Raw genomic sequence first — 24,466 nt, forward strand, 5'->3', positions numbered from 1 at the left:
TGAGGTTCACCGAAAGATGCACTGTCATGGACGCAAACAGCCAAATATTCACAAACTATTTCTCTTGTGAAGACGCATCAGGTAAGCTTGGTTAGATGTTCAAATATTTCTGAGCCTCTACACATAAGCGACAAACTTTGAAGTAGCACAGACAACACAGCAAATGAGTTATAGCGTTAATAGAGTCGGTTGCTTGTATAGTTATTGTTTCTACGCAATTGTCACACTTTGACAAACGTTTGGTCTGAACCGGAAAGAAATGGGTCCTTTTAAAATAAAAAAGCTGCATGGTAACAATAAGATGTTGTGACATTGTTAACTACTAAAATCTGAATGTAGTGTTGTAATCCCAAAAGAAAAAACGGGAACTAGTTAACAATGATGAAGCAACAAAAGGTTAGAGCAGTGATCTGATTTATATTCTAACGAAAGAGACATTAAATCCAGTGATGGCAATACAGCAGAAATGAAACTCAAAAACAATTATTCCCATAACAAACCATTACTTTATACTTTTGTGGCAAAGTGCAAGCCAGACAAAAGCGTTTAAAAATACTTACAGTTGTGATTTACATTAAATACACAATCTAATCTCACTAATGGAGAGAAATGCTCACTTTAAACTCCATGTTTAGATGGTTAGTCCACTGGATCAGACTGTCAAATATACCATCCACTATTCAGGAATGTGTTTGGAGCAAGTAGAGCCACAGTATCATTAAAGCCACAATGTTACAGTTACATTTCTTGTATTCTTGATGGCCCAGTGTTACTTTGTAATCGTGCATGAGAACTGAAATACAGCATTGTGTGGAAAGAATGTGAGCCCATAACCTTACGGCAGTACGTGTTCATCCTCAATGATTTCCTGTCTGCACCTCTCCCTCAGTTTGTCAATCGTTGCCATAGACAAACTCCCAGGGTCTGCAAAGATTTTCTGTAAAAGAGATTTGTCAGATGTGTTCACAACAGATGTACATGAAGATAACTCACTTTTCATGTTTGACTGCATTTTTAGATATCTCATCAACCACAAGTTAGACCTGTCAGATTTTCCGATGTGTTGATTAATAAAAGCAGCATTTGCCTGAAACATTGTCAGTGTCTTCTACAAATGGATGAGAGCAGCTGCTTTGTGCAATACCACGTAGTGACAGTAGGTGGCAGTGGTGCAGCACAGGTAGAAGTACTGTAGTAGCTCAGCAATGAAGGAGGAGAACAAGCCCATGAGCCAGAACATGAATGCAACAACGCAGAACAGGCATGGAAAAGGTTCTGTGAGCTAGAAGATGATGTTTGTCAGACCATAATACTGGTAGACTTGTAGCAGGCATGGAGAAAACATGTTACATCTGATGCTATGTGTTCTGAATGATCCCCTGTGTGTTTTGGTGTGGTTCTCATTTAAAGGAGAGACCCACAGGCTACAACTGAAGAGCTTGAAGCAGTATTTGACTTGATCCCTTCTCTGTGATTGTTTACTGTGAAGCATTCCAGTCTAAACCTGGCTCATGTAACCACCACCAGGGTCCATTTCTTGAATTTCTGTCTTATTTTTCATCGCACCTGCATGAAGGTGTGGCAATCCAGAGTGAAATCTCCACGAGTGATTTGCTTGAAGCAGTCACACACATCACCCAGAGAGCGAGCTTGCAGAATCACGGTCTGATGCTGCAGAATGAGGGTCAGAGCGACACGGAAGAGCACCTTGGAGCCCTCGTAGAAAATACAGTCCCAGATACGCAGAACTGTCTGATAAGAGTAGGAAATGAGACAGATTCTTATAAAAACACATTTTCCAGCGTCAGGATAGATTTAACACCTCCCTACTACAAACCCTTATGCTTCCTCACCTCAATGGGGAGGATGTCAATGTAGAGACAGATGAACCAGCGTGACACCACAAGGGTCCATATGCCCAGATACTGAGCCATCAGTTGACCTACTGCTGGGGCTTTGGCCTTCACCAACTCCCCGAGAACCATCTGGTCAGTCTTCAGCCCGAGCATGGCCGGGCTGTAGTAGTCTGTAACATCCAGCAATTAGACAGGCTCATTTCTGTCTATCTGTTAGTAGAGCTCCCAGGTGCGATTGTATTTTGGTTTTGATCCTCTTTCTCAGATGAATGTTTATTTGTCTCTGTGCACTGAATTTCCCATCTGTATCACATGGAGTACTGCAAGGCTCTAAACTGGGTCCACTACTTTTACATTTACCAAACATAGCCTACCTGGGAGTATTCTGCCCAACAAAGCATCCATGAGCCAGAATGATTGCTCTTCATCTTTAGTGATGATGATGAGGTAACCTGCAATGAAGTTCATGCCCTGGAAAAATCCAGACAAAAGATTAAAGCTGTAAGGTTTTATACAGTAAATCTCAAAATATTGCTCCGCATATTAAGGGGTTTTAAAACAAAATTTTGAATTCACTCCGTTGCTATAGTGACATCACAATATGAAACTCTGAGACTTGAAATGAAAAGTATAGTTTTGAGATAAGTGAAGATATCACTTGCTGTTTAAAAAGCCGAGAGCAGCTGTGAGTAAATATAACACATAAATGTTTGAAGACGTTTTTCCGGAAAATCCAAGATATGAAGTGTACAGTGAACTAGATCGTCCTGTTTTTATGTAAACAGTCATTAATTAAAATGGGAGGAGAGTCAACACTCTCTCTGTCTCTAACACTGTTACCAGATAGTTTACCTGACAGTACCCCACTGCCTTGTTATGGTGTCCGTAAGCCAGCAGCACGTTGAACAGGGCCCTCTGCAGGCACGGCTCTGCTTTCCTCTGGAAGAGCACATTGTCAGGAAAGGTCCGAGGCATGTCTGGAAGAACACCACAGGACTCTTACTTTGAAGTGACACTTGTACCTTCATACATGTATGTACGAAGTTATCATTTTTATCAATCCGGAGGGAAAGTGTGTGCAGGTTCAGCTCCTTGCACCTGTCTCAATGGTCTCCTCCAGCTTGGGGTCGTGCTCTGAGGTCAGCAGAGCGTTGTAGTAACCCGGGTTCTGGTCCAGTTGTTCCTGGGCTCCACTAGCTGCCATCCAGATTCTAGCCCGGTGCTCATTGGGAACACCTTTACGCACAAACCTCTTCACTTCCAAAACAGAAAGATGCGGGAATGATGTCACATAACCACAGAGGACAGTGACAGTGCATGCTTCAGTGTGTGTGTGTGTGTGTGTGTGTGTGTTTGTGTCTCGGTGTGTGTGTTTCTTTTACCTGTCACATTCTTCTCCACCTGAGGTTTTTCCTGGAGGAGCTGGGTCCACCTCAGGGACCTTCTGTTGAGTACAGCCACGTACTCATCCATCATGTCCACGTAGGAGTCAAAGTCCCGAGGCCTCTCAAAGCCGTACGGATCCACCCTGTAGGGGCAAAACAAGACGGGCCAGGATCAGTACACCTGAGCAAAATCAACAGTGTATAGAAAAAGCTGACAGCAGGGTCACTTCCCTCCCCAGCCTTTTGTTGTATTTCCTATTCAACGATGACAGACACTGCAGCGGCCGCCCCTGTGTAAAGTTTCTGTGGCTAGGAGATCAGATGACCGAGCCGAACCACTACGTATTAAATTACTTTACTGAAATTAGAGGCAAGAAGTAGGGATCCAGATTAGAAATACACTCAGAAACTGTATCTGAAGTCACATCTGATGTCATCTACCTCAATTTTGGATATTTGAAGTTTCAGGTTACACATAGAATTTGTGTGAATGATAGGCAGTGCAGTAGGAAGCAATGAGGATCCATTGAACAGCTGTCTGAGGAAATACTGAAGCTGCTCAGGTGTAAACAATGGTGGCTTTCCACCACAATAACAGTTGACGCAGTGGAATTAAAATGTAGAGTAAAGCCAGTAAATAAAAGACAGCATTAAAGGAAAGCTCACCTGTCTGTGGCTTTATGACACGCTGGCTGAGGAGCTGTTTCTTTCATTTCCATCTCCATTGTTTGTGGTGCGTTACAGGTAGCACACCGAGCTTGTAAACACCGTGAGATGTCAAGGTTATTTCATAGAGATTCCCCCGACAGAAAACAAAGCCAAACAAAAGCAAAGAGGCATATTGCTGTCAGGAAAAACAAACCAAATGAAACGTAGCGGTCTGAGCTCTGAGTGTCTCACCTTACTGTGCTGAGAGGAGGGGCTGCTGCTGAAACACCCAGGTGCGTTTACAAGTATGGGCTTCATTTGCATGCAAAACAGAGGAAGTGAAAGAATGTTTACTTATATGTCACTGTGCAAATTCTAGCGAGAGATTGTGTTGATTATGTTTTAATGGAACAAACAGTGGCAGCAGGACGGATAGCAGGAAGTTGTAGTTGTACTAATAGTTATGAGAAAAGCAGCAATAGAAGTAGTTACCATGACAGTAATGTGACAATGTTTACTGTAGAAGCAGTGTTAGATGTAATGTTGTTGGGTATTGTGGGGTTGTTGGTATTTGTAATGAAGGGTGAAGGGATCCATAGGAAAAATGTAAAATGTCCAGTTTAATAATCCTGTATCAACCTTTAGTTTCTGCTATTTTAACCTTAAAAAACTGATATACTGATATGCTATGTAGAAACCTACACATCGCTGACAACAACTGTTATACAGTAATAACAATAAAACTTAATTCATGGAGCACCTTTTATACAAGAAAAGTGCTTTACTTTAAAGCATAATCATTTTAAAAAATCTCACAGAAGCAGAAGCCTTAACAAAAATTAAAACATTTCAAATAGATCGCACAGTTTAAAAGATGGAGTGACAAACTAAAAGATTAAAATGGCAGTTAGTTATTATTATTATTATTATTATTATTATTTGCCGTAATAAGGCCCTGTAAGGGAGGCAGTGGCTCAGTGGGTAGAGCTTGGGAACCGGAGGGTCCCCGGTTCGAGCCCCTGCCGAGGCGCCCCTGAGCAAGGCACCGAACCCTCAATTGCTCCCCCCTCTGCGAAGGGTGGTAATGTCATGTAAGTCGCTTTGGATAAAAACGTCTGCCAAATGATCGTAATGTAATGTAATGTAATGTCATGTAAGACGATCTGAGACTGGCAGGAGGACCACTCCAGAGTTTTGGTCCCAAGAGTCCTTGGACCAGTGAGAAGGGAGAAGAGAGTGAGTGGAGCCGAGGCCTCTACCTGGGATTACTGTGCAATTAAAGCAGATAATCAAGTCTAGAGCTCGTCCATGCAGAGCTTTATTGACCAGACAAAGGTCGCACGTGAAGTTTGACTTTGAATCCCTTATATGTACGTGGAAGCTTAGGTCCAAATCAATGATAACACTAGCTGTGTGTTTGTGCCTGGTTTGTAATGTGTGGAGTTTGTGTAGTTGCTCTCAGGCAACCACACAATGTCTTGCTCTCTAGGACCAATAAGGAGAACCTGTGTTTGCTCCTGATTTAAGGGTAGAAAGTTACATTGTTCCAAGGCAGTGAAGGGCTCAGATCATCAGGATCTATGGATGCAGTATGTAGAGCTGGTGTGTGTGTGTGTGTGTGTGTGTGTGTGTGTGTGTGTGTGTGTGTGTGTGTGTGTGTGTGTGTGTGTGTGTGTGTGTGTGTGTGTGTGTGTGTGTGTGTGTGTGTGTGTGTGTGTGTGTGTATAAACAATAGACAGGAAGAATTCAAATATGGAATAATGTAAAATTCAAGTCAGTTAATCACACAAGTATTTTCTGCTTGATGAAATCCCCTCTGGTTTCTATAGGAGAACATAAAGCGCTGTGCTCTCTTTAGCTTCTCAGTAACATAAGAACTAAACAGCCCCGCTTATGGAAAAGGTCATGCTTTATTCAACTTTCTTAGATGAACAATATACTCACACTCCTTACACTGGGTATAAACATATTTTCATTTTCTACAGCAACACTGAACAAATGAGTTTAAACTGAATTTGAATCAGAAGGCTTGAGTTGTTCTCTGGTTGTTGCCATCACTTCTGTACAAAGGGCTGCCATGATAACATGTATGTGCCGTGCAAATCTTAAGGCACTGTGTTTAGAAAAAAAAAAACAACAACTTTGAATGTCCATTGATGTTCCAGGTTCATACGTGAGACATCTTTTAGATATCTTTTTGGCGTCAGATCAGTGAGCTAAGGACAGGGCTAGGCTAATAAGGATTTGAGCTCTAAGCCCTGATTAGAATCCATACAAGTCAAATAACAAATCAAGAATATGCAGAAATTAAAAAGCCGTCAGTGCTCACATCAGAAATCAATCTGCGAAATCAGTCAGAGGTCAACATAAACATGATTCACATATCTTCACAGAGAAGCTCATTAATTCCATGAATAACAAAAAATCAGCCTGACATCCACCTACAGCAAAATCATCCAACATACTGAGGAATCCCATTACAGAGTTTATTAATTTACTGTACATAAAGGAATAATCTGTTGCAATTATAAATGTATTTTGATTATTCTCCGTAAAGCTCTCAGTCCCACTAGATACAGTCTGCACAGTCCAATGTGCAACACTTGTGATGTGCTGGTGTAGCGAGCTCCGTCCCAAAGTTGGAGTAAGACACTGGCTCCTTTGCACACTTGTCACTGGTAGCTCCCTATAGCAAAACAAATCTGAAGAAGTTGAATAAACCTTAAAAACCAGCGGATTTCTCCTCTCCAGACGGGCAGTGAAACATTTTTTTCAGTGCTGTCTGTCGCCACTTACAAGTCTGTGACCTGACAGGAAGTCCTACTCTTAGAGCAGAGCTGAGGGGCGTCCAGGACACTGAGATTCCGACAGGAGAGACAGAGGTTGAGTCCGGTAAACGTCCGTATGATTGCCACGCATTACCCGACGCGTTGCCAGTTGTTGTTCTCATTGTCTCCGCTCTCCAGAGAGATGGTTTCAGTTTCAAGTGCTTCCGATTTTATCTGAGGTCTGCAAGTCTTTTTAAAAACCATAAAGTCACTTAAGGATAGTTGTGCCTCCACCCACAGAGTTGGGATCTGAATTAGAGAGATTTGCGTTTCGATCCCGTTACAACTGGTCGTGCAAATTCCACAAAGTCGTCTATGAGGACCGGCCACGCACCTGGGAACAGAGGAGGAGAGGGAACAATCAGGTCAGAATGAGGTAAATACACACAAATTCAATACAAACCCTGAGGATTGGTTCATACTGTTCTGTAGGACTCACCGTCCTCATCATAGTTTGACAAGTCATCTGCAATGGTGTTACCAAACTCCAACAACAGGTACCAGGTGTCCTTAGGGATCGGTCGTTTATGGTGTTCCTGGAACGCAACAATCAGAATAGGGATTGGTTTCTCACACAGTGTTTGAGTTTTGATCACAGGATGTCTATTCTAGTTCAGATGGGATTAGGAATTGCAGTGAGATTGTGAAGTCAAAGGTTCCTGTTTGCTGGTTCCTGTTCCAGTATAGACCGGATCAGAGCATTCCTCAACATGGCAGAGGCAGAGACCTTGATTCACGTGATGGGACGGGACATTGTCTGTGACATTGGGCTCTACACATAGACTTGACTTAAGATGGGAGTGTATAGCATCTGTATGGATGTGTGCATCACCAATTAACAACTACAACAAATACAGATGAGTACTTTAGGTAGACAAATGAAAATGGCCTGGAGTGCAGTTCAGCCAAGTTCTGTAATTTCGGGAGCCAAAGTTCCCCTAACATACGTGTGCTGTTGTACTTAACATCCTTCAAAACATGTTTTAGTGTTGGGTCACTGCTCCTATCGTGTTGTTAGAGGAAATGTATCTTGCATTCATTTTGGAGCAGCACACTCCAGGTGGTGCGTGTTCTTGTGACATTGTTCCTGGAAGGAGTTGATGGGTCAGAACTGGATGTGATGTTGTGCCAGCAGCTGAAGTGTTAAGCCAGAATGAAAGCTAGTGAACCCTGAGTTTCACCACCGCTGGTCTACTTGACTCACCAATAAGAACCTATTCCAAAGGTCAAGGAACTTAAAGCGTCCAGAGAGAACCAGATTCCAGTAGGCCACAGCCATCTCCAAGTCTGAATGAAGATACAAAGAGACACAGATGAAGCTTGACCTGGCATCGTTCTGCGAGGGGTTCACATCACTTTAGTGTCACGCTGCTCACCTAGAACCTTCTGTCCTGGGTTTTTAGCGAAGTTAAACGTAAACTGGTAGAAGTCTTTGAATTTGCCACCATCTTTGAGCTCCTGCTCAAATCTTGGCAGCAGGGCCTTCAGTTTCTCCAGGCTGTCACACCTACGGACAAACATTTAGCCAATAACTGAACAGCCTAAACAGTTGTAGACACAGTATTGTTGACGCTGATAAACGCGGAACCCAAAGTCATTGCCCACACATGAACCTCAGAAGTCAAATCCCTGCCGCGGTCCATTGAGACTTTCCACGAAGACACTGAACACTTTGAGCGCTGGTTGTGAGTCTAAATATAGAATCCCTTCCCTTCCCTTCCCTCCCCTCCCTCACTGGGGCCACTTTAAGACAACCACTAAGCAAAGATATTTCAAGCACCGTGTTTATGTCTAACTGCGAGCGCGTATCACATGCTGTTGATGTCATCACCTACCCCAGCTCGCTCATTCCGTCTATAAACTCCTTCCTGCTGAACTCGCACTGAGTGGCGGCGCGGAACTTCCACGCCACCACCAGGACGGTGAGGCTGGCCGGGTCCAGAGCCAGGTCGTCGCAAAACTGCTGGATCCCGTCGATGCCGATCTTGTTCTCATCGTGAGGATCTGTCAGAGGAACATACCACCCTCAAGTCAGAACAACAACAACATAAACCACCATTTGTTTTTACTACATTAGCCCAGTAAATACACTTAGTGTTTTTTAAGTAGAATATCTATTTCAAGTGATTATAATTTGGACTTTATGCCTCTCCATATGCAAACTTAGTGCCTCCTGCTTTCAAGAAGACACTGCTCACCAAAGATTACAGGAAACAATGTCCTGTTGTGGTAAAGACTGAAAATAAGCTTCCTCTTGTAGAAAGAGGAAAAGCAACAAGATAAGATCCCTTTAAAAGTAAATAAACATTTAACACTTAAACTATGGGAGTATTTCAATATTCTAAACAAACACAGGTACATTTATATTTGTGGGAACAGAACAGAACATAATGAGTGGACCCAGTTTACCTTTGTAACGATTGTAGAGATGTTCCAGTCTTTTCCGGTCTACAGAAGTCTTCACCGATTCCTTACAGTAGAGATCTGGGTTTTGGAAGTAGTTGTCAGTCGCCACTTCTAGTTTCCAGTCATTCTGCGTGAGGCAGTAAACAGCTGTCTTCTCCCCGGCTTGTGTAAAGGACATGAACTGCCGAACCTTGTCCCTCTGCGAAGACTTCAGCTTATGCTGCACAAGCACAGGACACGGGCTGTCAGGCACGGATTCAACCAGACCAGGGAGCACAGACAGCAACACACAAACACAGATTGAAATGCCGACCACAACGTACCACGAAACACACACATCTACAGACATTCATGCAACAGAACAGAGGACAGGGAAGACAAGACAAGCGCAGACACAAATCTCCAAAGTTTAGTCCATCACACAAACAGACATCATAGGAGGGGAGGTCCAGTCCAAACGCTACACGGGCTACTCTGATGGTGGATGTTGTGTATTCTTAAAGCACATGCTGTACCCCAGAGGGCCCCTCCGATAACTACATTCATGGATGTAACATGAGAAGGGAAACGGGATGCCATCATCAGGACCTTGAGGTGCAAGAAGTCTGGACTGTAACACAAGCACCCTGTCAGGAGACCTGGGCAATATGAGGGGAATAGGACACCGCCATATTTCTGACAGAACACCACATTGGAGATCATGGGAAGATTAGTTGGTGGCTCAGAGCACGTTTATCAAATATGTGCACATAAGAAAATGTCAATAGAATAACTTAAGTAGGACAAAATGTTCATACAGCAACAGTGAAGTCTTTAAAGCTACAGTCTATGATTGACAGCTTAAAAAAAAAGGTTTGGTCCCACCTACAAAACTAGACACACACAATTGGAATCTCTCACCCTCACATGTTTCCCAAAGAAACTTTTTGTGATGTATGTAACAGTTATGGCCAGTTAACATACATGTGTAATGTTGATCATGAAATTCTGTCAAAAGTTAAGAATGAATTTCAGGCCAGGAAAAGACAGCAGAATGTAAATGTTATCTAAATCCCTCTTGGTATAAAACTGACACACAATACAAGCGTACATATGTAAATAAGGTACCTACATGATCTAAAGCAATCCAATATGACAGCCCTGCAATGATCTTTAAGGTTCAGTTGTCGTTATTTAAGACCTGATTCAGTGTGAGGTCATTACTCCAACCTGTCATTTCAAACACTCTTCCATATGTTAGTCTGACATTAAAACAACCAAAGCGGAACATTACAAGCTTCCCAAAGGTATGATGTAATGGAGCGCTGCTGTAAAGGAGTGTATTAGTGTGCTTAATGAACTCATAACTCAGTGTATCCCTCGTGTGATTGACACGTTCAGGTAAATGACTCCAACATCTCACATCCTGACTGCAAACGAGGCTCGATCACTTCTCTAACAAACAAGTGTCCCTACTGACTTCAGTGACGTCACCCAGATAAAGACTATTGATTTTAAAACGCTGATCATGCTGTTGTTACCTCAGATGGAACATGAAGTTAGTTAGTTAGCTGCTCACGTACTCTACCTACAGGTACGAGTTAGTCCATGCTAACGTTAGCTAACGTAGCCAGAAAAGTGCCTTGACGGTAACACCGGATTACCACTGCCGGTGTGAATGTACCGGGACCGGGACTTTCACTCCGACGCCGCTAGATTGAGCTTCGGCGGTTGACGACGGCGGTGTCAAAGTTAGCAGCGACCCAAACCTGGACGCACAGCTAGCTGCTCACAAAGCGCCACTACCTGACCTTCCCTTCTAAAAATGGACTCAACTATCAGTGTATTGTTACGACAACGCGCCATGTCCGCCTAATTCAAGAACACAGACATAACTGTGGATTAACGTCCGGCTAGAGGCAGTAACGAGGGCTGTGTTGTCGTTTATTTTGGTTACCTACCATCTTTACTCCCGCTGTGTGACCACTCTGAGAGCCCCGCGGTCGCTCCATGTGCGCATGCGCGGAAGCACTCGGGCAGCTGGAGCTTTTTTAAATAGGTGAGATATGAAGCAACGTTAACCTGGTGTGTGTGTGTGTGTGTGTGTGTGTGTGTGTGTGTGTGCGTGCGTGTGTGTGTGTGTGTGTGTGTGCGCGCGCGCGCGCGCTCGAGAGGAACAGATGCCACCTAGTCCACGAAGAGGTGGACACTTTGTTGGAGGAAACATCAGGATAGAAGGACAGAGTGGACACTTTGTCATCTGGACATCATCCAATGTCTTGGTCCAAAAAACTGTCTACAAAGTTCTTCCAAACTCTTCGAACCTCCACATGTTTGCTTTAAATCGGAATACTAAATGATAACAAATCCTGAGAGAAGACTACTATCGCTGCCAGAGAGTAGTGTAATAGTATATAGTTACACCGTTAGTCAAACTTCCTGTCCTGTCTGACAGTGGGGTCCAACATTCTAGAATCAGCTTGAGTGATAAGATCTCAGACTTAACAGACAGGATTTAGAAAACGAGGTTGAAAAGGCGGAATGTGCAAGATGTGCCCATGTGTTCCACTACAGCAGGTGGCAGTGTGTGCATCGTGTACGTGCAGCTGGCTGTGCTACAATGCTTACGTATAATGAAGAAAGGAGACATGTGATCCATATGCTCCAAAAATAAATTATTTTGTTTAAAAAAAATGTAATTTGCATTTTTGAAAATTGATTAGATATTTTACCAAAAAGCTCCATAAGTATATACTATCTAATTTTATTTTTTATTTTTTATAACTACTTACTGATTGAGGGTATAAACGTTTTATTGTTATTTCACTTTTACTGCAAGTACAGAACTATTAATTAGAAATCCTGATACACACTCCACACCAGCTGGCGGCGATAATGCACCAATGCGACAATCCCCAACCGCCAAACAAATTCTACCAGAAGAAGAAGCTACGAATTGTGGGCATGTGCTTACTTCGCCTCTCGTGCTTTCGTCTCGGTGATGCTGACCAATCAGAAGCCCCCAATGTTATACACCGCCAAGATCAGATTGTGAGTCGCGCGGCTGTAGCGCTGCTAGCACAGAGTGAATAGAAAGAGCTAACAGGGAGCTAACGAGTGGAGCGCGCCGGTAAGCAGCAGCACACACCGGACAGTAGCATGCTACATGGCCGCCACACAGTAAAGTTTGGGGCCGTATATGTCCCGTGCGTCATATAAACGTTTTATAGGTAAATATTTGTAGAAACTGTGCAGATATCCAATAGAGCTGGTCTTGCTTTGTAATAGTTGGAGGTATTTCTGCGCGTGTTGTCGTTGACAGCTGCAGGTTAGCCTGCCCCGTTAGCGGCTAACAGACGTCACTGGGCTAACAAAGCGCAGATGGTGGCTCGGCTCTGCTCTCCTCTGCTCTCCTCTTCTCTTCTGCGGGGTTTAAGGTCGCTGCTTTGCTCGTTTCCAAGAAAGCAGAAGTCGTGGTTGCTAACTGGCGGAGTCCATTGCGCTGCGTGCAGGAGCGGCTACAGAAGTGCTAAGTGTGTGTTTGCAAACGGGAACTTCACAAATTTCAAACTTGTGAACCGCAAATGATAGAAAATGTAGATATAATGATGCATCTATAACAGCCTGGAGTGTATTGATAACACACACGATAGGAATAAAGTTGAACACAAACATCTTCTCTAAAGCTGAGTGACGTAAAAGTGCACATAATAGATATTAGATAGAGTGGTTACGTTAATAGTTTAACTGAATAAGTAAAGTAAAAGTCTGGATTCTTGCACCAGGGCTCCATGTTGTGCTTGATGTCGGTGTGTGTTTGGGTTGACACACACTTGTGACGCCCATCGGTCCGTCACTGTCACAAAGAGAAGAATTACACATCGATAATTCTATTTAAACATTCAACAGAATTCAAGGTGGTTGTGATTGAATTGTTTTGTTTTGAAATTCTGAACGTTTTGTCCTCTTGGTCTGAATCAAATAAGTTAGAAGTTCGTGTGTGTGTGTGTGTGTTTGTGTGTTAACTGTCTTGCTTTGTGTGCTTGGAATGAAACGGGTGACTTAATTTGCAGCTACTTTTCCAATCTTCATACGAGCCTGGATTTAGTAGCGAGTTAGTAGCGTGAAAGTAGTTGTTGGTAGCCTGGTTAGTTTCCTGTTTGGTGAGGATTCAGACCTCCTCCTCTTCCTCCGCTCTCACATGCCAACAACAACAGCAGCAGCCGTCGAAGGAGCTGGAGAGAGCGCCCGTAAGATAGCGACCACACTCACCCCGAGAACGCCCCGGTGTTTAGAAACCGTCTAGCCACACCGGGCTTTATCTGGAACAAGAACCCCGGGACAGAAACTCGCTACATTTGACCCGAATCCTGTCAGAACGTGCAGAAGCTAACTAGCTAGCTGCCGTCAGCAGCCCCGAGCTTAACGCTAACACAGGCAGGAACAGTTAGCTGCTCACACTCAACAAAAGAGCGGCTTCAGTAGAATGTTCCTCTGGTCCACGTCATGTTCAGACTGCACGCAGCTTTCATATCTTTACATATATGTCCTAATATCACTTTATTCAAAGTGTTTGCGTTGTGTTTACGTGGTTAAAGTTAGCATGTTTGCTTGACCTGTAGCGTGAGTTCGCGGTGCTTCTTCCTCCGGCCGCTCGCTCTCCGTACCTGCAGTAGGCCTGACGCACGGTGGAGCGGAGCAAAAGTTGGGATCACTTCAGGTGCGTTAGATTCGGGTGCTGCACGGACGCGAAGGGTCGTCCCGGTCGTTCCACACACAGGTGGCGCTATAACTGAAGCACACGCGCTGTAACGTTAAAGGTGCAACGGGGAAGAGTTTGTGTGATGGAAACTCGGTGTGTTGTGTTGAACATGAAGATGTGACTGTGCCTTTCTGTCTCCAGGGGTCTGAAAAGTTACCAAGAGGAGACAAATCTTTCCTGCCTGAAGCTCAACTTCCCCGCTCCTTTGGGATGATGGCTAAAGATGTGAGTAACCATGGTTATGAGCTGAGAGTGATGTGGTTTGTTTGCTATCTGTGTGTTTATCTCACCCTGGGTTGATTGATCAATCAGCTGTTTTCATGGCTAAGATAGTTTTAGCTCAGAGGTGTAAAGCTGAAGCAGCGGGCAGGAGTTTAGTTCTCCTGTGCTCGGGCGTGAAAGCTACCTGCTCCACTCAGGCCAACTCAGATCACATGATTGGTTGTTCCTATGTCACATTAACACACTCCACACACACACTCTAACTGTACTGGGTTCCTCTCTTAGACTGCACAGAGAACACAGTTGTTATGAGCCTTTAAACACCAAAGGTTGAAGGTGCAGCACACACACACACGCCTGCTGGGCTCTTTGGTGCCAAAGTTCACACAGAGAAATGTTGAGTGTATGGTTGCTGAAATTGAAACTGAAAGTTTGACATGACGTGACGCAAGATGCCATAGTGCCGCCCTGGATGTGTGTGTCTGTCACAGTGATGGAGGATTCTGTTGTGTGGAAACAAACAAACTGGGACCAAACTCACACATCTGTAAATTCCAGCCTGTAAACCTCCTTAGAGACTCTGTGTCTGATGTTTAAGACAACATTTGTATACGTTTTATTACTAAACTGATTGAGGACGTTCCTATAACAACTTCTTTTCCCTTTGATCAAGCGTCAAACTGTGTATTTGATGTGAAGAGGCGGGTTGTTGTGGTTTAAACAGAGGATGTTCTTCTCCTCCACAGGTGGGTTTGGTTGAAACAAATGGAGAACTGAAGGTTTTCATTGATCAGAATCAGAGCCCCAGCAAAGGTAAACCAGACAGAATGGTGGCGCTTCATGTTGTCTTGTTGTATTTCTGTCAGAGTTGTGGTTCTGATCCGTGTTCTGCCCGCTCGTCTCTTCTGTCAGGCGTCCTGTCTTTGGTTACTGTTCAGCCCACCGTCATCCCTGTGGCCAAACAGCTACTTCCCAAAACCCTTGGGCCATCAAACGTGAACATTGCTGCACACATGCAACATGTGCAACACGTGCCACACGTGGTGAGTGTTCCCAGCTCTCACACACACACACACACACACACACACACACACACACACACACACACACACACACACACACACACACACACACACACACACACACACACACACACACACACACACACACACACACACACACACACACACACACACACACACACTGAGGTCTCACTGCAGCAGCCTCTGCCACACTTTAATACCTCTGCAGGAGAGAAGACGCCTGCAATATGAGCTGCATTTTCATTCATATTTTGAGAGATGTATACAGTGTGTCCTGTGTGTCTTCCTATGGTGTAAGCCACTTCATTATCATTGAGAGGTGGCTGGGTGGGGGATGGGTGGAGGCGGCTGATCCTCAGCTTATCAACCCTACAGTGTGCAGGATTACACCCATCATCTCATGTTTACATGGATATACATCTATCTGTTATTCAATAGCTTTCAAAATCACGCCTTTCATTTTGGGTATATGTGTGTGTGTACACCACACTATGTCCTGCATACAGGACACACACACTGTTGCATGTTAGATATATTGAATTTTGTAGGCGACCTATTTTTGTCTTCATAACAACATCACAATATGAAAAACCAAGTATTTGTTCTCACGTGGTCTTGCTGGCTCTTCCAGGTGATCGGCACGCCCCAGAGGCCCACAGTGTCCAACACTATACTGGTAAACAGTCCACACACACCCAGTTCCCAGTTTCTCACTCAGAGCCAACCACCAGATGCCTCTCCATGGTCATCAGGGTGAGTAGTGAAACACTCCTAACCCTTAAACACAGCACAGAGAACAGCACTGTGGAGTTCCCTGGAGAGACTTTGATAAGTTTGAGTTGTGTTGAGCCTATTTTCACATCAAAGAAAACAATGGTTTGCTAGTTGATATGAGAACGCAGTCGTGTGATTGATCTGCTCTGTCTGCAGGAAACGGGGTAAGAAAGGGGAAAAGAATGGGAAGGGCTTAAGACATTTCTCCATGAAAGTGTGTGAGAAAGTGCAGAAGAAAGGAGTCACCACCTACAACGAAGTGGCAGACGAACTGGTTGCAGAATTCAGCTCTACAGACAACCACATGTCCCCCAACGACTCGGTGAGTGCAGCCGCTCCATCAAGGCAACGATTGGTTCCCATTTGACAAACGGGAATTTTATTCATCTGATCTCATGCTGGCCATATCTGCAAAGTTGTCGGCCATCTGTGAAGTTCGCCATTTTAAAAGTCAAATGGAGCGTTTGCCTGAATTTTGTAGATCAGAAGAGTCTTTTTTTTCAATGTCAGTGTGTGTTTGTGTGTACTAGTGTGGAATACATGCGTTTCTGAAGTAGCAGTCGATGTTTGCATAAGCATAGCAGCCACACATTTGTTTAGATCAGAGCAGCGTCTGCCTCTGGACCCTCCTCCTCCTCACTTTGTACCTTGTAGCTTATTTCACTGTTCTGGAGTTGCTGTTAACAATTATAAATTGATTTGTGTTCTGTGGAGAAACAGGTTGTGTTCTTCTAAATGTTACATTTTACATGGAAACCTGAATGTATCTTCATTTGCAAAAGTGTCCTCCCTGTGTGGAAATGTGTGTTAATGTTTTGAACCTTCTTCCCATCATGTCAGCATGTGTATGACCAGAAGAACATCCGGCGGCGTGTGTACGATGCACTCAATGTGCTCATGGCCATGAACATTATCTCTAAAGAGAAGAAAGAAATCAAGTGGATCGGCCTGCCCACCAACTCGGCGCAGGAGTGCCAAAACCTAGAGGTGAGCTCACACACACACACACACACACACACACACACACACACACACACACACACACACACACACACACACACACACACACACACACACACACACACACACACACACACACACACACACACACACACACACACACACACACACACACACACACTGAAGACCACTCTCACAGCAGCCCACCCTGGGAACGCCTCAGCCCCTGCTCTTCTCCATGTCTTCACTCCTCATAACCCACCTGTCTCACCTGTAGGTGGAGAGACAAAGGCGGCTGGAGAGGATTAAGCAGAAACAGACACAACTTCAGGAGCTCATATTGCAGGTGAGAATGAACTAAACTAAATGAACTAAAGTCTTACACCATCCTCTAACAAATCCAGACTCGTATGACAAAACCCAAAGCAGTTGCCTGAGGTGTTTTATCATCAGTGTTTGGTCTAATTAACCATGTGACCAACTGCATTGTGTTCTTGTCCAGGCAGATGCAGCAGTTTGGCTGTAAGAAGGAAACATTAAGGCTGTTAATGTAAACTGAACTCCTGTGGCTGCCTTTATAAATACACGGCTTTCTTACCTTACAGCAAATAGCTTTTAAGAAGCTGGTTCAACGGAACAGACAAACAGAGCAACAGACAAACAGATCTCCACCGCCCAACTCCATCATCAACCTCCCCTTCATCATCGTCAGCACCAGCAAGAAAACAGTCATCGACTGCAGCATCTCCAACGACAAGTACGACCTGCTCCCAGCTCAGTGGGATTACTGGAGACAAAGTTGGATGTTAATTATCTAAGTTCATTAAATAGTTCAAAGTTAACCCCCTATGTCTTCTCTTTTCCCCTCCCTCCCTTCTGCAGGTTTGAGTATTTGTTCAACTTTGACAGCATGTTTGAGATCCATGATGACATAGAGGTTCTGAAGCGTATGGGCATGGCCTGTGGTCTGGAGGTAGGGAAGTGCGCTCCAGAGGACCTGAAGGTGGCACGAAGCCTGGTGCCCAAAGCCCTGGAGCCCTACGTTATAGGTGAGTGTCCCAGTGACCTGACATGAGTGCATTCACTTTGTTGTTGCTTGTGTTTCTTAATGATGTTTGTTTCTCCGTTTCCAGAGATGGCAAAAGGTCCCATCAGTAATGTCTACATAACCGGAGGGTCCTCTGCCAACGGGACCCGTTACCCTGCGAGCAGGTGAGAGGCCTCAGTAGAGAGACAAAGTGTTTCCTTTCCTTTCATCCTTATCTCTGCGTCGGTCTTCTCAGTGTTTAACATTGTCTCCTTGTTAGTGACGGCTGTGCCGACGGTACCATGGCCTCCAGCTCTAACGACTCTCACTACAGTGGATCTCGCGTGGAGACTCCGGTGTCTTACATGGGGGATGACGACGAGGACGACGACTACGAGGAAAATGACGACGAAGACTAATCTGGCCCGTCTGTCCCTCGCCTCTCCAACAAGCACAGTCCGTCAGAACCACCTTCACAAACGGGACCCCCGAGTCCCCTTAAATCATGTGTGCTTTCTCCAGTCTTTCCCCCGTCTCTCACACCTGTACTTCTCGTCTGGCTTTCTCAGGGGTGTAGATGAATAATGATAGTGACGTAGGCGTGTGTGTGTGTGTGTGTGTGTGTGTGTGTTGCACCCGCTCTTTTTTGCTCCTAAATCTGGTGCGCCTGCGCCTCAGCTCTGGGGGGGAGCTGTGGTCCGAGGGAACTGTAGTCTGTGGCCTGGACACTGCACTGAAGTCTTTGTATGTCTAATCCACTTCTCAATAAGCCATCCCCACTTTAAAAAGAAGATCCCTCTGTATAATCTACTGCTGTTGGAGAATGTATTATGAACCTGTTTGAATATTTATCCCTTTTATGTTACAATTAAACATAGCAGACTTTATGATCAAGACGGCCAAAGTGTCTGCTTTTACACGCTGTGTTAGTTCAGAACCGTGACCTTGGAATGACCTAATACAGTTGCCATGGCATCCTTGGGTGGGGCTCCATCAATGTGTTTGTTTTTTCTGTTTCTGTGTTTTTGGGACGATAATTTGAAATAGTTTTATTTTTCATGACGTTGGCCTGGCTTCCTTCTGATCTGTAGCCAAGCTGCTTTCCTCATCCTGTTTGCTAGTTTTTTTTGTTTTTGTATTCAGAGGTTGAGGAATTCTTCATCAGCTGTCACACCTTGGTAGTGTTTACAAAAGAATGGCACCAGCAAGGTAAAAGACCTTCATAACCGAGGCTCCTGATAGGACAATAAGCTTTGTTTGTTTATGACATATATGAAGCCTATGATTGTAGCTTATAGTATCCTTTAGAGGCCAGTTGCCAAGTTAGACCTGAAAGGTATTGATGTATCAAATGTGTGGTTGTATAGGTCTTGATGTTCTACCTTTTAAAACTGAGCAACACATTTACTGAATCTTCCAAATACCTTTTCTGTAATCTAATATAAGTTTGCAAATTAAATATAGATTGTTTTAATAACTTTGTATCCATATGTTTGTGGGTTTGTGACTGAAACTACAGGTTGGATAATTCTCACTGTTATTTGTATGAGGAGGTCCTTTTTTCCTGCTCTAACACTTTCACGTCAACATCACAGGCTTTTAATTAGATCAGTTGCTACAAACGCTGTATTCACCACACGATCATGCACCCACAGCTACAAGTCCTGAGTCCACAACTGAAGTCGGGAGTTTAGGAACACCTCGGACGTGCACGGTATAAAGAGGAAGAGGAAAATGCTTTTGCAGAAGTTGAATCCTCTAAATTGTCTTTATATGACTATCTGCAGGATGAGCACCTGAAGTTTACTCAAGGTTTACACGATGGACACACTGTTGTTCTCCAGCTGACTACACTGGGCTGTCCTTGCATGTGATCATTCAGTACACGTCAGGCATTATGGTACTAACCAATACTGTGTGTGTGTGTGTGTGTGTGTGTGTTTGTGTGTGTGTGAAATAGGATGTCTGTGACACGAGGGGCTGTGACATGATGAACCGACAGCAAACAGAAGGCCTGAGCCAAGTCCTACTGTCCCGTCCTGCCTGAGGACGCTGTCGCTAAGCAACTACCTGCAGAACCCCTGGAGAGAGACGAGGTGTGGGGATGTGCCAGTGGAAAACTACACCCATGGAGAAACTTGGAAAGAAGACAGTGAAGGTAAGGATGTAAGCATGTAAGCATCTAACCTCCACCAGCTGTCGTCCTGTTGATCTGTTCTCTCTGCATGTGTTCACAAGCTGCTCAGACATTAAGGCTCAATGATGGATAAATCTAAACATTTGTTGTGTTCAATGCCACAATCCTATAAGTCTTCTTCAGCATCTCGTCTTACCGGAGCCTTTGTGGTTTTGTGTGCGTCTCATATGAATAATTCAAATGTTCCATAGTGTAATGATGGAGCAGCTGAAACAGGAGACATCTTCCTCTGGAATACTTTGAATGGTCAAAATTTGAATTTTGGCCTTGGCTCTGCTTGAAGAAAGCCTTGCTTCTGTAGAGCGCAGCACAGGGAGCATAGAGCAGCACAGGGAGCATAGAGCAGCAGAGGGAGCATAGTGCAGTGCATTGTTTCTCTCCTTGCGCTAGAATCCAAAGAAACAACGATTCTTTGAGTGATGCGTACGCAGTGATTTAATGAATACAGTTGTTTTGATAGCTTAGTTCCAGAGAATGTGGCCTCTGTGTGCAGTGATGATGCTGATGTCTTTGTGTGTTTCTCTTCTGGCTTTAACCCGCAGTGTTAAACACTGATACAGGATCACTGGGAGCTTTCTGAGTCAAACTGCTCTGCACTGTTCCGTCTCGCCCTCGGCCTCTCTGAGGTCACTCTGAGAAATGTACTGGAGCTTTATCCCAATAACATTCTTCAAATTGTCTTCGGATCAGTTCCAGAAGAGAGTGTGTGGTTGTGCATGCATATATGAAATGTATTTCAACATTACATTTCAATGTGTTCCGTATTTTTTCCTCTAGGGGGCAGTAGAGGAGCGGAGGACGCTTGGCGGGATCACAGGTGCTTTATTGGCTCACTTTACACTGTAATGTTACCCAGATAATGAGGTCACATGTAAATGAACGCATTGTGATGGGATCCCAGTCCAACAACAACAACATTCCACAGTGACTCTGTGATGAGTTACATTTACTCAGAGCTACTTTAATAAAGTATATTTGGGTAAACAGGAAATGCAAATGATGTACAGTAGGAAAAAGGATTAAAGCAAAAAACAAAAGATATGTAATTTCATATTTTTCCATTATATATGAAACGTTTTGGCAAAGAAAACAGCTTATTGAAGTTAACTTTAGACAAGAACTTCTGCTTTCTGGTTGCCACAGGTGACAGTAAACTCATGTAAACTCAAACCAGACTGGATTTCCCTTCATCCCCCCTCTTCACTCCTTTGCTGTGGCCTTGTAGATCCTCACCTCCTGCTGTGGAAGCTCAGACAGCAGCGAAACATTAAAACTGCTCTTAAAATACTCTGTGAACTTCACGTCTGCCTGGAACCGGATCTTGTTGGCCCAGAGCAGCGTGGTCCGGCTGCCCGGTCGACAGAAGTGGCGCATGGTGGCCAGCAGCTCCTCCAGGCAGCCGTGGTGATAGACCACATCTGCTGCCAGCACGTAGTCGTAATGGAAGGAGGGAAAGGGAAAGTCTCGCTCTAGGTCTTGACCCCAGGTGAGCGCTGTGGCCTGAGGGGTGTAGCGACAGCGGCCCCTGGTGTTCCGCAGAAGGTTAAAGGTCAGATTAGACATGATGTCTGGCAGGTCAGTAGCTGTCACCCAAGCACCTAGAGAAGTGAACAGAAAGAGAGGCAGAGCCATGGAAAGACATTCAGGAGAGTAGAGCTCAGTATCCAGGTCCATGTTTAGAAAGAAAGCTTGTAACTTTGTCCTTTTAATGTAAAATGAGTGAAAAGCAACCATTAAGGTAAACTACAAATGTAATAATGGAGTTTGATGGATGTTTAGACATTATTTTATAGATTTTGTTTATAGTTACCAAGGAGACTGGCCACAATGGACAGCAGCCCAGTTCCAGCTCCAATCTCCAGAACTGCTTTGTCCATCAGGTTGACGTGTTGCTGGTTATTCTCCAAAAACTGACACAAAGCTACTGCCTACAGAACAAATCATTCGGATTATTGATACAGCCAGTAAGCACCACAGTCAGATAGGTTTGTTTGTTTCTGGCTGAACGAACCCCAGGCCAGATCAGAGCTCCATAAGTATCCATCGACTCTCTGATGCTGATGTCATGACCGGCGAAGCAGAAAGACTCCTTTCCCAGGTCGTAGTAAACACTGGGCTCCCACACGTTCCTCCTCTGCAGCGCCTCTCCTGCCATCACTCTTTGGTCGCGTGTGGCTGAGGAGGAGAAGAAAACAAGAGAACAATCAAAGAGTCAAGAATGAGCTAAGATTCTTCAAACTATAGCAGTAGTCAAGGTAACGCTCAGGCTCTGTTACCCTCATCTGTGTTCCCCCTCTCCGCCTGTACTTTCCCAGCGTGAGTGTTGTCCCTCTCAGGCTCCTGGACGTCCTTGTTCTTTCTGGGACGCTTCTGTTGGATCGGCTGGTTGATTGTGGACAATCCCTCCATGAGCTCAGCTGACTTTTGTGCCGCTGCAGTACATGTCAACATACATGATGGGTTAAATCTAGACCTGTACTTGTGCTATTACTCAACCAGATGTTGCAGAGATGCTGCTCATTCTCTTCATCTTCATCAGTATTCCCAGTAATGATACTTTGCATCTGCTGCTCATTCTCTGGCTCAGCGTTCTGTTTGCTTCTGTGCTTGTTAAATGATTTGTATGTTTGTGACTTATTTTAAGCTCGGTTAAATTTGGAATGGTTCAGAACGACATTAATTCAGTTCCCCAGTCCCTTTGGCTGTCATTAGACCCCGACTCAGAGCTGGAGCTCACAAAGCAGCTGTTACAACCTCCAGCCAAACAAACTACGCACAATAGCGCCCCCGGGTGGCCATAAGTGCACACTGAACCAGAGTGTCACAGTTTCTTGCCCAAACTTTCTGTCCACTGTAAAGGTTATACACTACCACATTATTATTATTATTATAGAATATCAGAACCACTGCTGGAAACAATAGAAAGAGAAAGTTACTATATTTTGAGGGAAAAAGTTATCATTTCTATGTAAGAAAGTTGTGAGAATGAAGTCGGATAAATCAGAGAACACAGTGGAGCTCCAGCACCATCATTTACATCTCCTAAAATGTAAAACAATCTCTTGAGTATTTCCTTATTTATAGTTTAACCTCATCAGAGCCTCCACATCTGACATTCTGACACACTGGACACATACCTGTATGAAGCAGTGACCTCTTCTGGATCTCTTATCCTCCGTCCTTGTTTTGTGTGCGTCTCTTTGCTTCGCCTGTTTATGACTGAGGCAGAGGGACTGAGGCAGAGGGACTGAGAGGCTGAGGCAGAGAGGCAGAGGGACTGAGAAGCAGAGGGACTGAGAGGCAGAGAGGCTGAGGGGCTGAGAGGCTGAGAGGCAGAGGGACTGAGAGGCAGAGGCAGACGGACTGAGAGGCTGAGGGGCTGAGAGGCTGAGAGGCTGAGAGGCAGAGAGGCAGAGGGACTGAGAGGCTGAGGGGCTGAGAGGCTGAGAGGCTGAGAGGCAGAGGGACTGAGAGGCTCAGACAGAGGAACACATTTATATTGTCTGAGCGAGAGAGAGAAAGATGTATAATCTTGACTCCTCCCTAGCAATCTGCTCACACAGATCTCCTCCCTATCCGTTAACACCGAGTACATGTTGTTGTGCATGTTTTTAAAAAGATTGAGTGGATTTGTCAAGGTCTGCGGTCGCAGGCGGGATTACTGAGACTGCACAATCCAATCCAGCAGCCTTTGGTTCCCCCAAAGGTTTTACACCCTCTCAGGTTGCTGGCAGGAGGAGGTATGGACACACACAGTATGGTACAGAGGAGAGAGAGGATGAGCATTACATCATCTCTTTTATTGTTTTATCCAGATGAGAGATAAGAGTTGAAGTTTCAACAACAACAAATAAGCACTCAGGTCTCAGTTGTATCAGGATAATGAGAGGGATTCTCCACTTATCTGCTCAGTCTCAGCAGTGGAGCTCTGTGTTCATGTGGACTAAACACTCTGCAGGGTTCCAGCACCTTGTTTAAACTGCGCCTAGACAAATTCCGGCTGCTCTGGAAGCCTAAGAGGGTCCTACCTCAGAGACAGGCAGGTGTGTTTGATCAGTTCAGCCCTCTTCCTCAAGCATTTCTCCTGCCACTCTTCACCCTCATGGTCAGCGTCATACATCTTTTCCCGTAAAGAGGAGAGGCTGGATTTTACAAGACTTCCATCTCTAACATGTCTTGTCACTGTGTGTATTTTTAAAGCACCAGATGCGTATGAAAAAAATCTTTTGAATGGTTGCAATAACGGCTTTACTGGATTACGCGGCCTTGGTGGAGGTATGCGTTGTCACGTATGCTGACATGCTGGATGGATAGATCCATGCTGGTATGTCTCTGGACTATAACAGGCTGTGGGGTGTAACTGCTGTTCAGAGTCCAGC

General features: G+C 44.6%; 4 protein-coding genes across 7 annotated transcripts; 1 reads left to right on the forward strand and 3 right to left on the reverse strand.

The window, feature by feature from the left end:
* Nucleotides 1-363: 363 nt before the first annotated feature.
* On the reverse strand, nt 364-4,157 carry LOC143008678 (growth hormone-regulated TBC protein 1-like). The gene is made up of 8 exons (XM_076160537.1): nt 3,908-4,157; nt 3,239-3,384; nt 2,955-3,113; nt 2,709-2,833; nt 2,231-2,327; nt 1,854-2,026; nt 1,567-1,752; nt 364-937 (listed from the first exon to the last, which is right to left on the reverse strand). The coding sequence occupies exons 1-8, from the start codon at nt 3,964-3,966 to the stop codon at nt 836-838; spliced, it is 1,047 nt and encodes a 348-aa protein (XP_076016652.1). The 5' UTR covers nt 3,967-4,157; the 3' UTR covers nt 364-835.
* A 1,623-nt stretch (nt 4,158-5,780) lies between these two features.
* Nucleotides 5,781-11,160, reverse strand: LOC143008699 (DCN1-like protein 1). Of its 2 annotated transcripts, none has more exons than XM_076160565.1 (7): nt 11,064-11,160; nt 9,127-9,343; nt 8,553-8,721; nt 8,094-8,224; nt 7,922-8,004; nt 7,157-7,253; nt 5,781-7,051 (listed from the first exon to the last, which is right to left on the reverse strand). In XM_076160565.1, the coding sequence occupies exons 1-7, from the start codon at nt 11,112-11,114 to the stop codon at nt 6,972-6,974; spliced, it is 828 nt and encodes a 275-aa protein (XP_076016680.1). In that variant the 5' UTR covers nt 11,115-11,160; the 3' UTR covers nt 5,781-6,971. The 2 variants fall into 2 exon arrangements, with proteins under 2 accessions (XP_076016680.1, XP_076016681.1); XM_076160566.1 differs by having other exon boundaries at nt 9,127-9,365; nt 11,064-11,115.
* A 941-nt stretch (nt 11,161-12,101) lies between these two features.
* On the forward strand, nt 12,102-19,069 carry tfdp1a (transcription factor Dp-1, a). Of its 3 annotated transcripts, none has more exons than XM_076160563.1 (12): nt 12,102-12,232; nt 14,006-14,089; nt 14,833-14,899; nt 14,999-15,129; nt 15,761-15,882; nt 16,060-16,225; nt 16,744-16,890; nt 17,141-17,209; nt 17,469-17,620; nt 17,746-17,912; nt 17,997-18,075; nt 18,171-19,069. In XM_076160563.1, the coding sequence occupies exons 2-12, from the start codon at nt 14,075-14,077 to the stop codon at nt 18,307-18,309; spliced, it is 1,254 nt and encodes a 417-aa protein (XP_076016678.1). In that variant the 5' UTR covers nt 12,102-12,232; nt 14,006-14,074; the 3' UTR covers nt 18,310-19,069. The 3 variants fall into 3 exon arrangements, with proteins under 3 accessions (XP_076016678.1, XP_076016677.1, XP_076016679.1); XM_076160562.1 differs by lacking the exon at nt 12,102-12,232 and adding an exon at nt 13,249-13,352; XM_076160564.1 differs by lacking the exon at nt 12,102-12,232 and adding an exon at nt 13,664-13,822.
* Nucleotides 19,070-21,197: 2,128 nt separating this feature from the next.
* Nucleotides 21,198-22,541, reverse strand: mettl21cb (methyltransferase 21C, AARS1 lysine b). Its single transcript, XM_076160573.1, has 4 exons — nt 22,364-22,541; nt 22,099-22,262; nt 21,898-22,015; nt 21,198-21,685 (listed from the first exon to the last, which is right to left on the reverse strand). Exons 1-4 carry the CDS (start codon nt 22,536-22,538, stop codon nt 21,288-21,290), a joined length of 855 nt encoding a protein of 284 aa, XP_076016688.1. The 5' UTR covers nt 22,539-22,541; the 3' UTR covers nt 21,198-21,287.
* Between the last annotated feature and the right edge of the window lie 1,925 nt (nt 22,542-24,466).

This window comes from Genypterus blacodes, unplaced genomic scaffold, assembly GCF_046128005.1.
Source record: "Genypterus blacodes isolate CSIRO-AG114 ecotype Tasmania unplaced genomic scaffold, CSIRO-AGI_Gbla_v1 ptg000106l_1, whole genome shotgun sequence".
Taxonomy (NCBI): Eukaryota; Metazoa; Chordata; class Actinopteri; order Ophidiiformes; family Ophidiidae; genus Genypterus; species Genypterus blacodes.

Bases quoted from the DNA above. Each gene is read 5' to 3' on its own strand.
- LOC143008678 (XM_076160537.1), bottom strand. From the start codon at position 3,966: ATGGAGATGGAAATGAAAGAAACAGCTCCTCAGCCAGCGTGTCATAAA. The intron at 2,027-2,230 runs GTAGGCTATGTT...TGGATGTTACAG, and splicing joins GTTGGGCAGAATACTCCCAG to ACTACTACAGCCCGGCCATG. The intron at 938-1,566 runs GTGCGATGAAAA...TCTCTTTTACAG, and splicing joins ATTGCCACACCTTCATGCAG to AAAATCTTTGCAGACCCTGG.
- LOC143008699 (XM_076160565.1), bottom strand. From the start codon at position 11,114: ATGGAGCGACCGCGGGGCTCTCAGAGTGGTCACACAGCGGGAGTAAAG. The intron at 8,005-8,093 runs GTGAGCAGCGTG...ATCTTCATTCAG, and splicing joins CCCAGGACAGAAGGTTCTAG to ACTTGGAGATGGCTGTGGCC. The intron at 7,052-7,156 runs GTGAGTCCTACA...CTCTGTTCCCAG, and splicing joins GTCAAACTATGATGAGGACG to GTGCGTGGCCGGTCCTCATA.
- tfdp1a (XM_076160563.1), top strand. The intron at 14,900-14,998 runs GTAAACCAGACA...CTCTTCTGTCAG, and splicing joins GAATCAGAGCCCCAGCAAAG to GCGTCCTGTCTTTGGTTACT. The intron at 15,130-15,760 runs GTGAGTGTTCCC...TGGCTCTTCCAG, and splicing joins TGCAACACGTGCCACACGTG to GTGATCGGCACGCCCCAGAG.
- mettl21cb (XM_076160573.1), bottom strand. From the start codon at position 22,538: ATGTTGACATGTACTGCAGCGGCACAAAAGTCAGCTGAGCTCATGGAG. The intron at 22,016-22,098 runs GTTCGTTCAGCC...TTTGTTCTGTAG, and splicing joins GAGCTCTGATCTGGCCTGGG to GCAGTAGCTTTGTGTCAGTT. The intron at 21,686-21,897 runs GTAACTATAAAC...TCACTTCTCTAG, and splicing joins CATTGTGGCCAGTCTCCTTG to GTGCTTGGGTGACAGCTACT.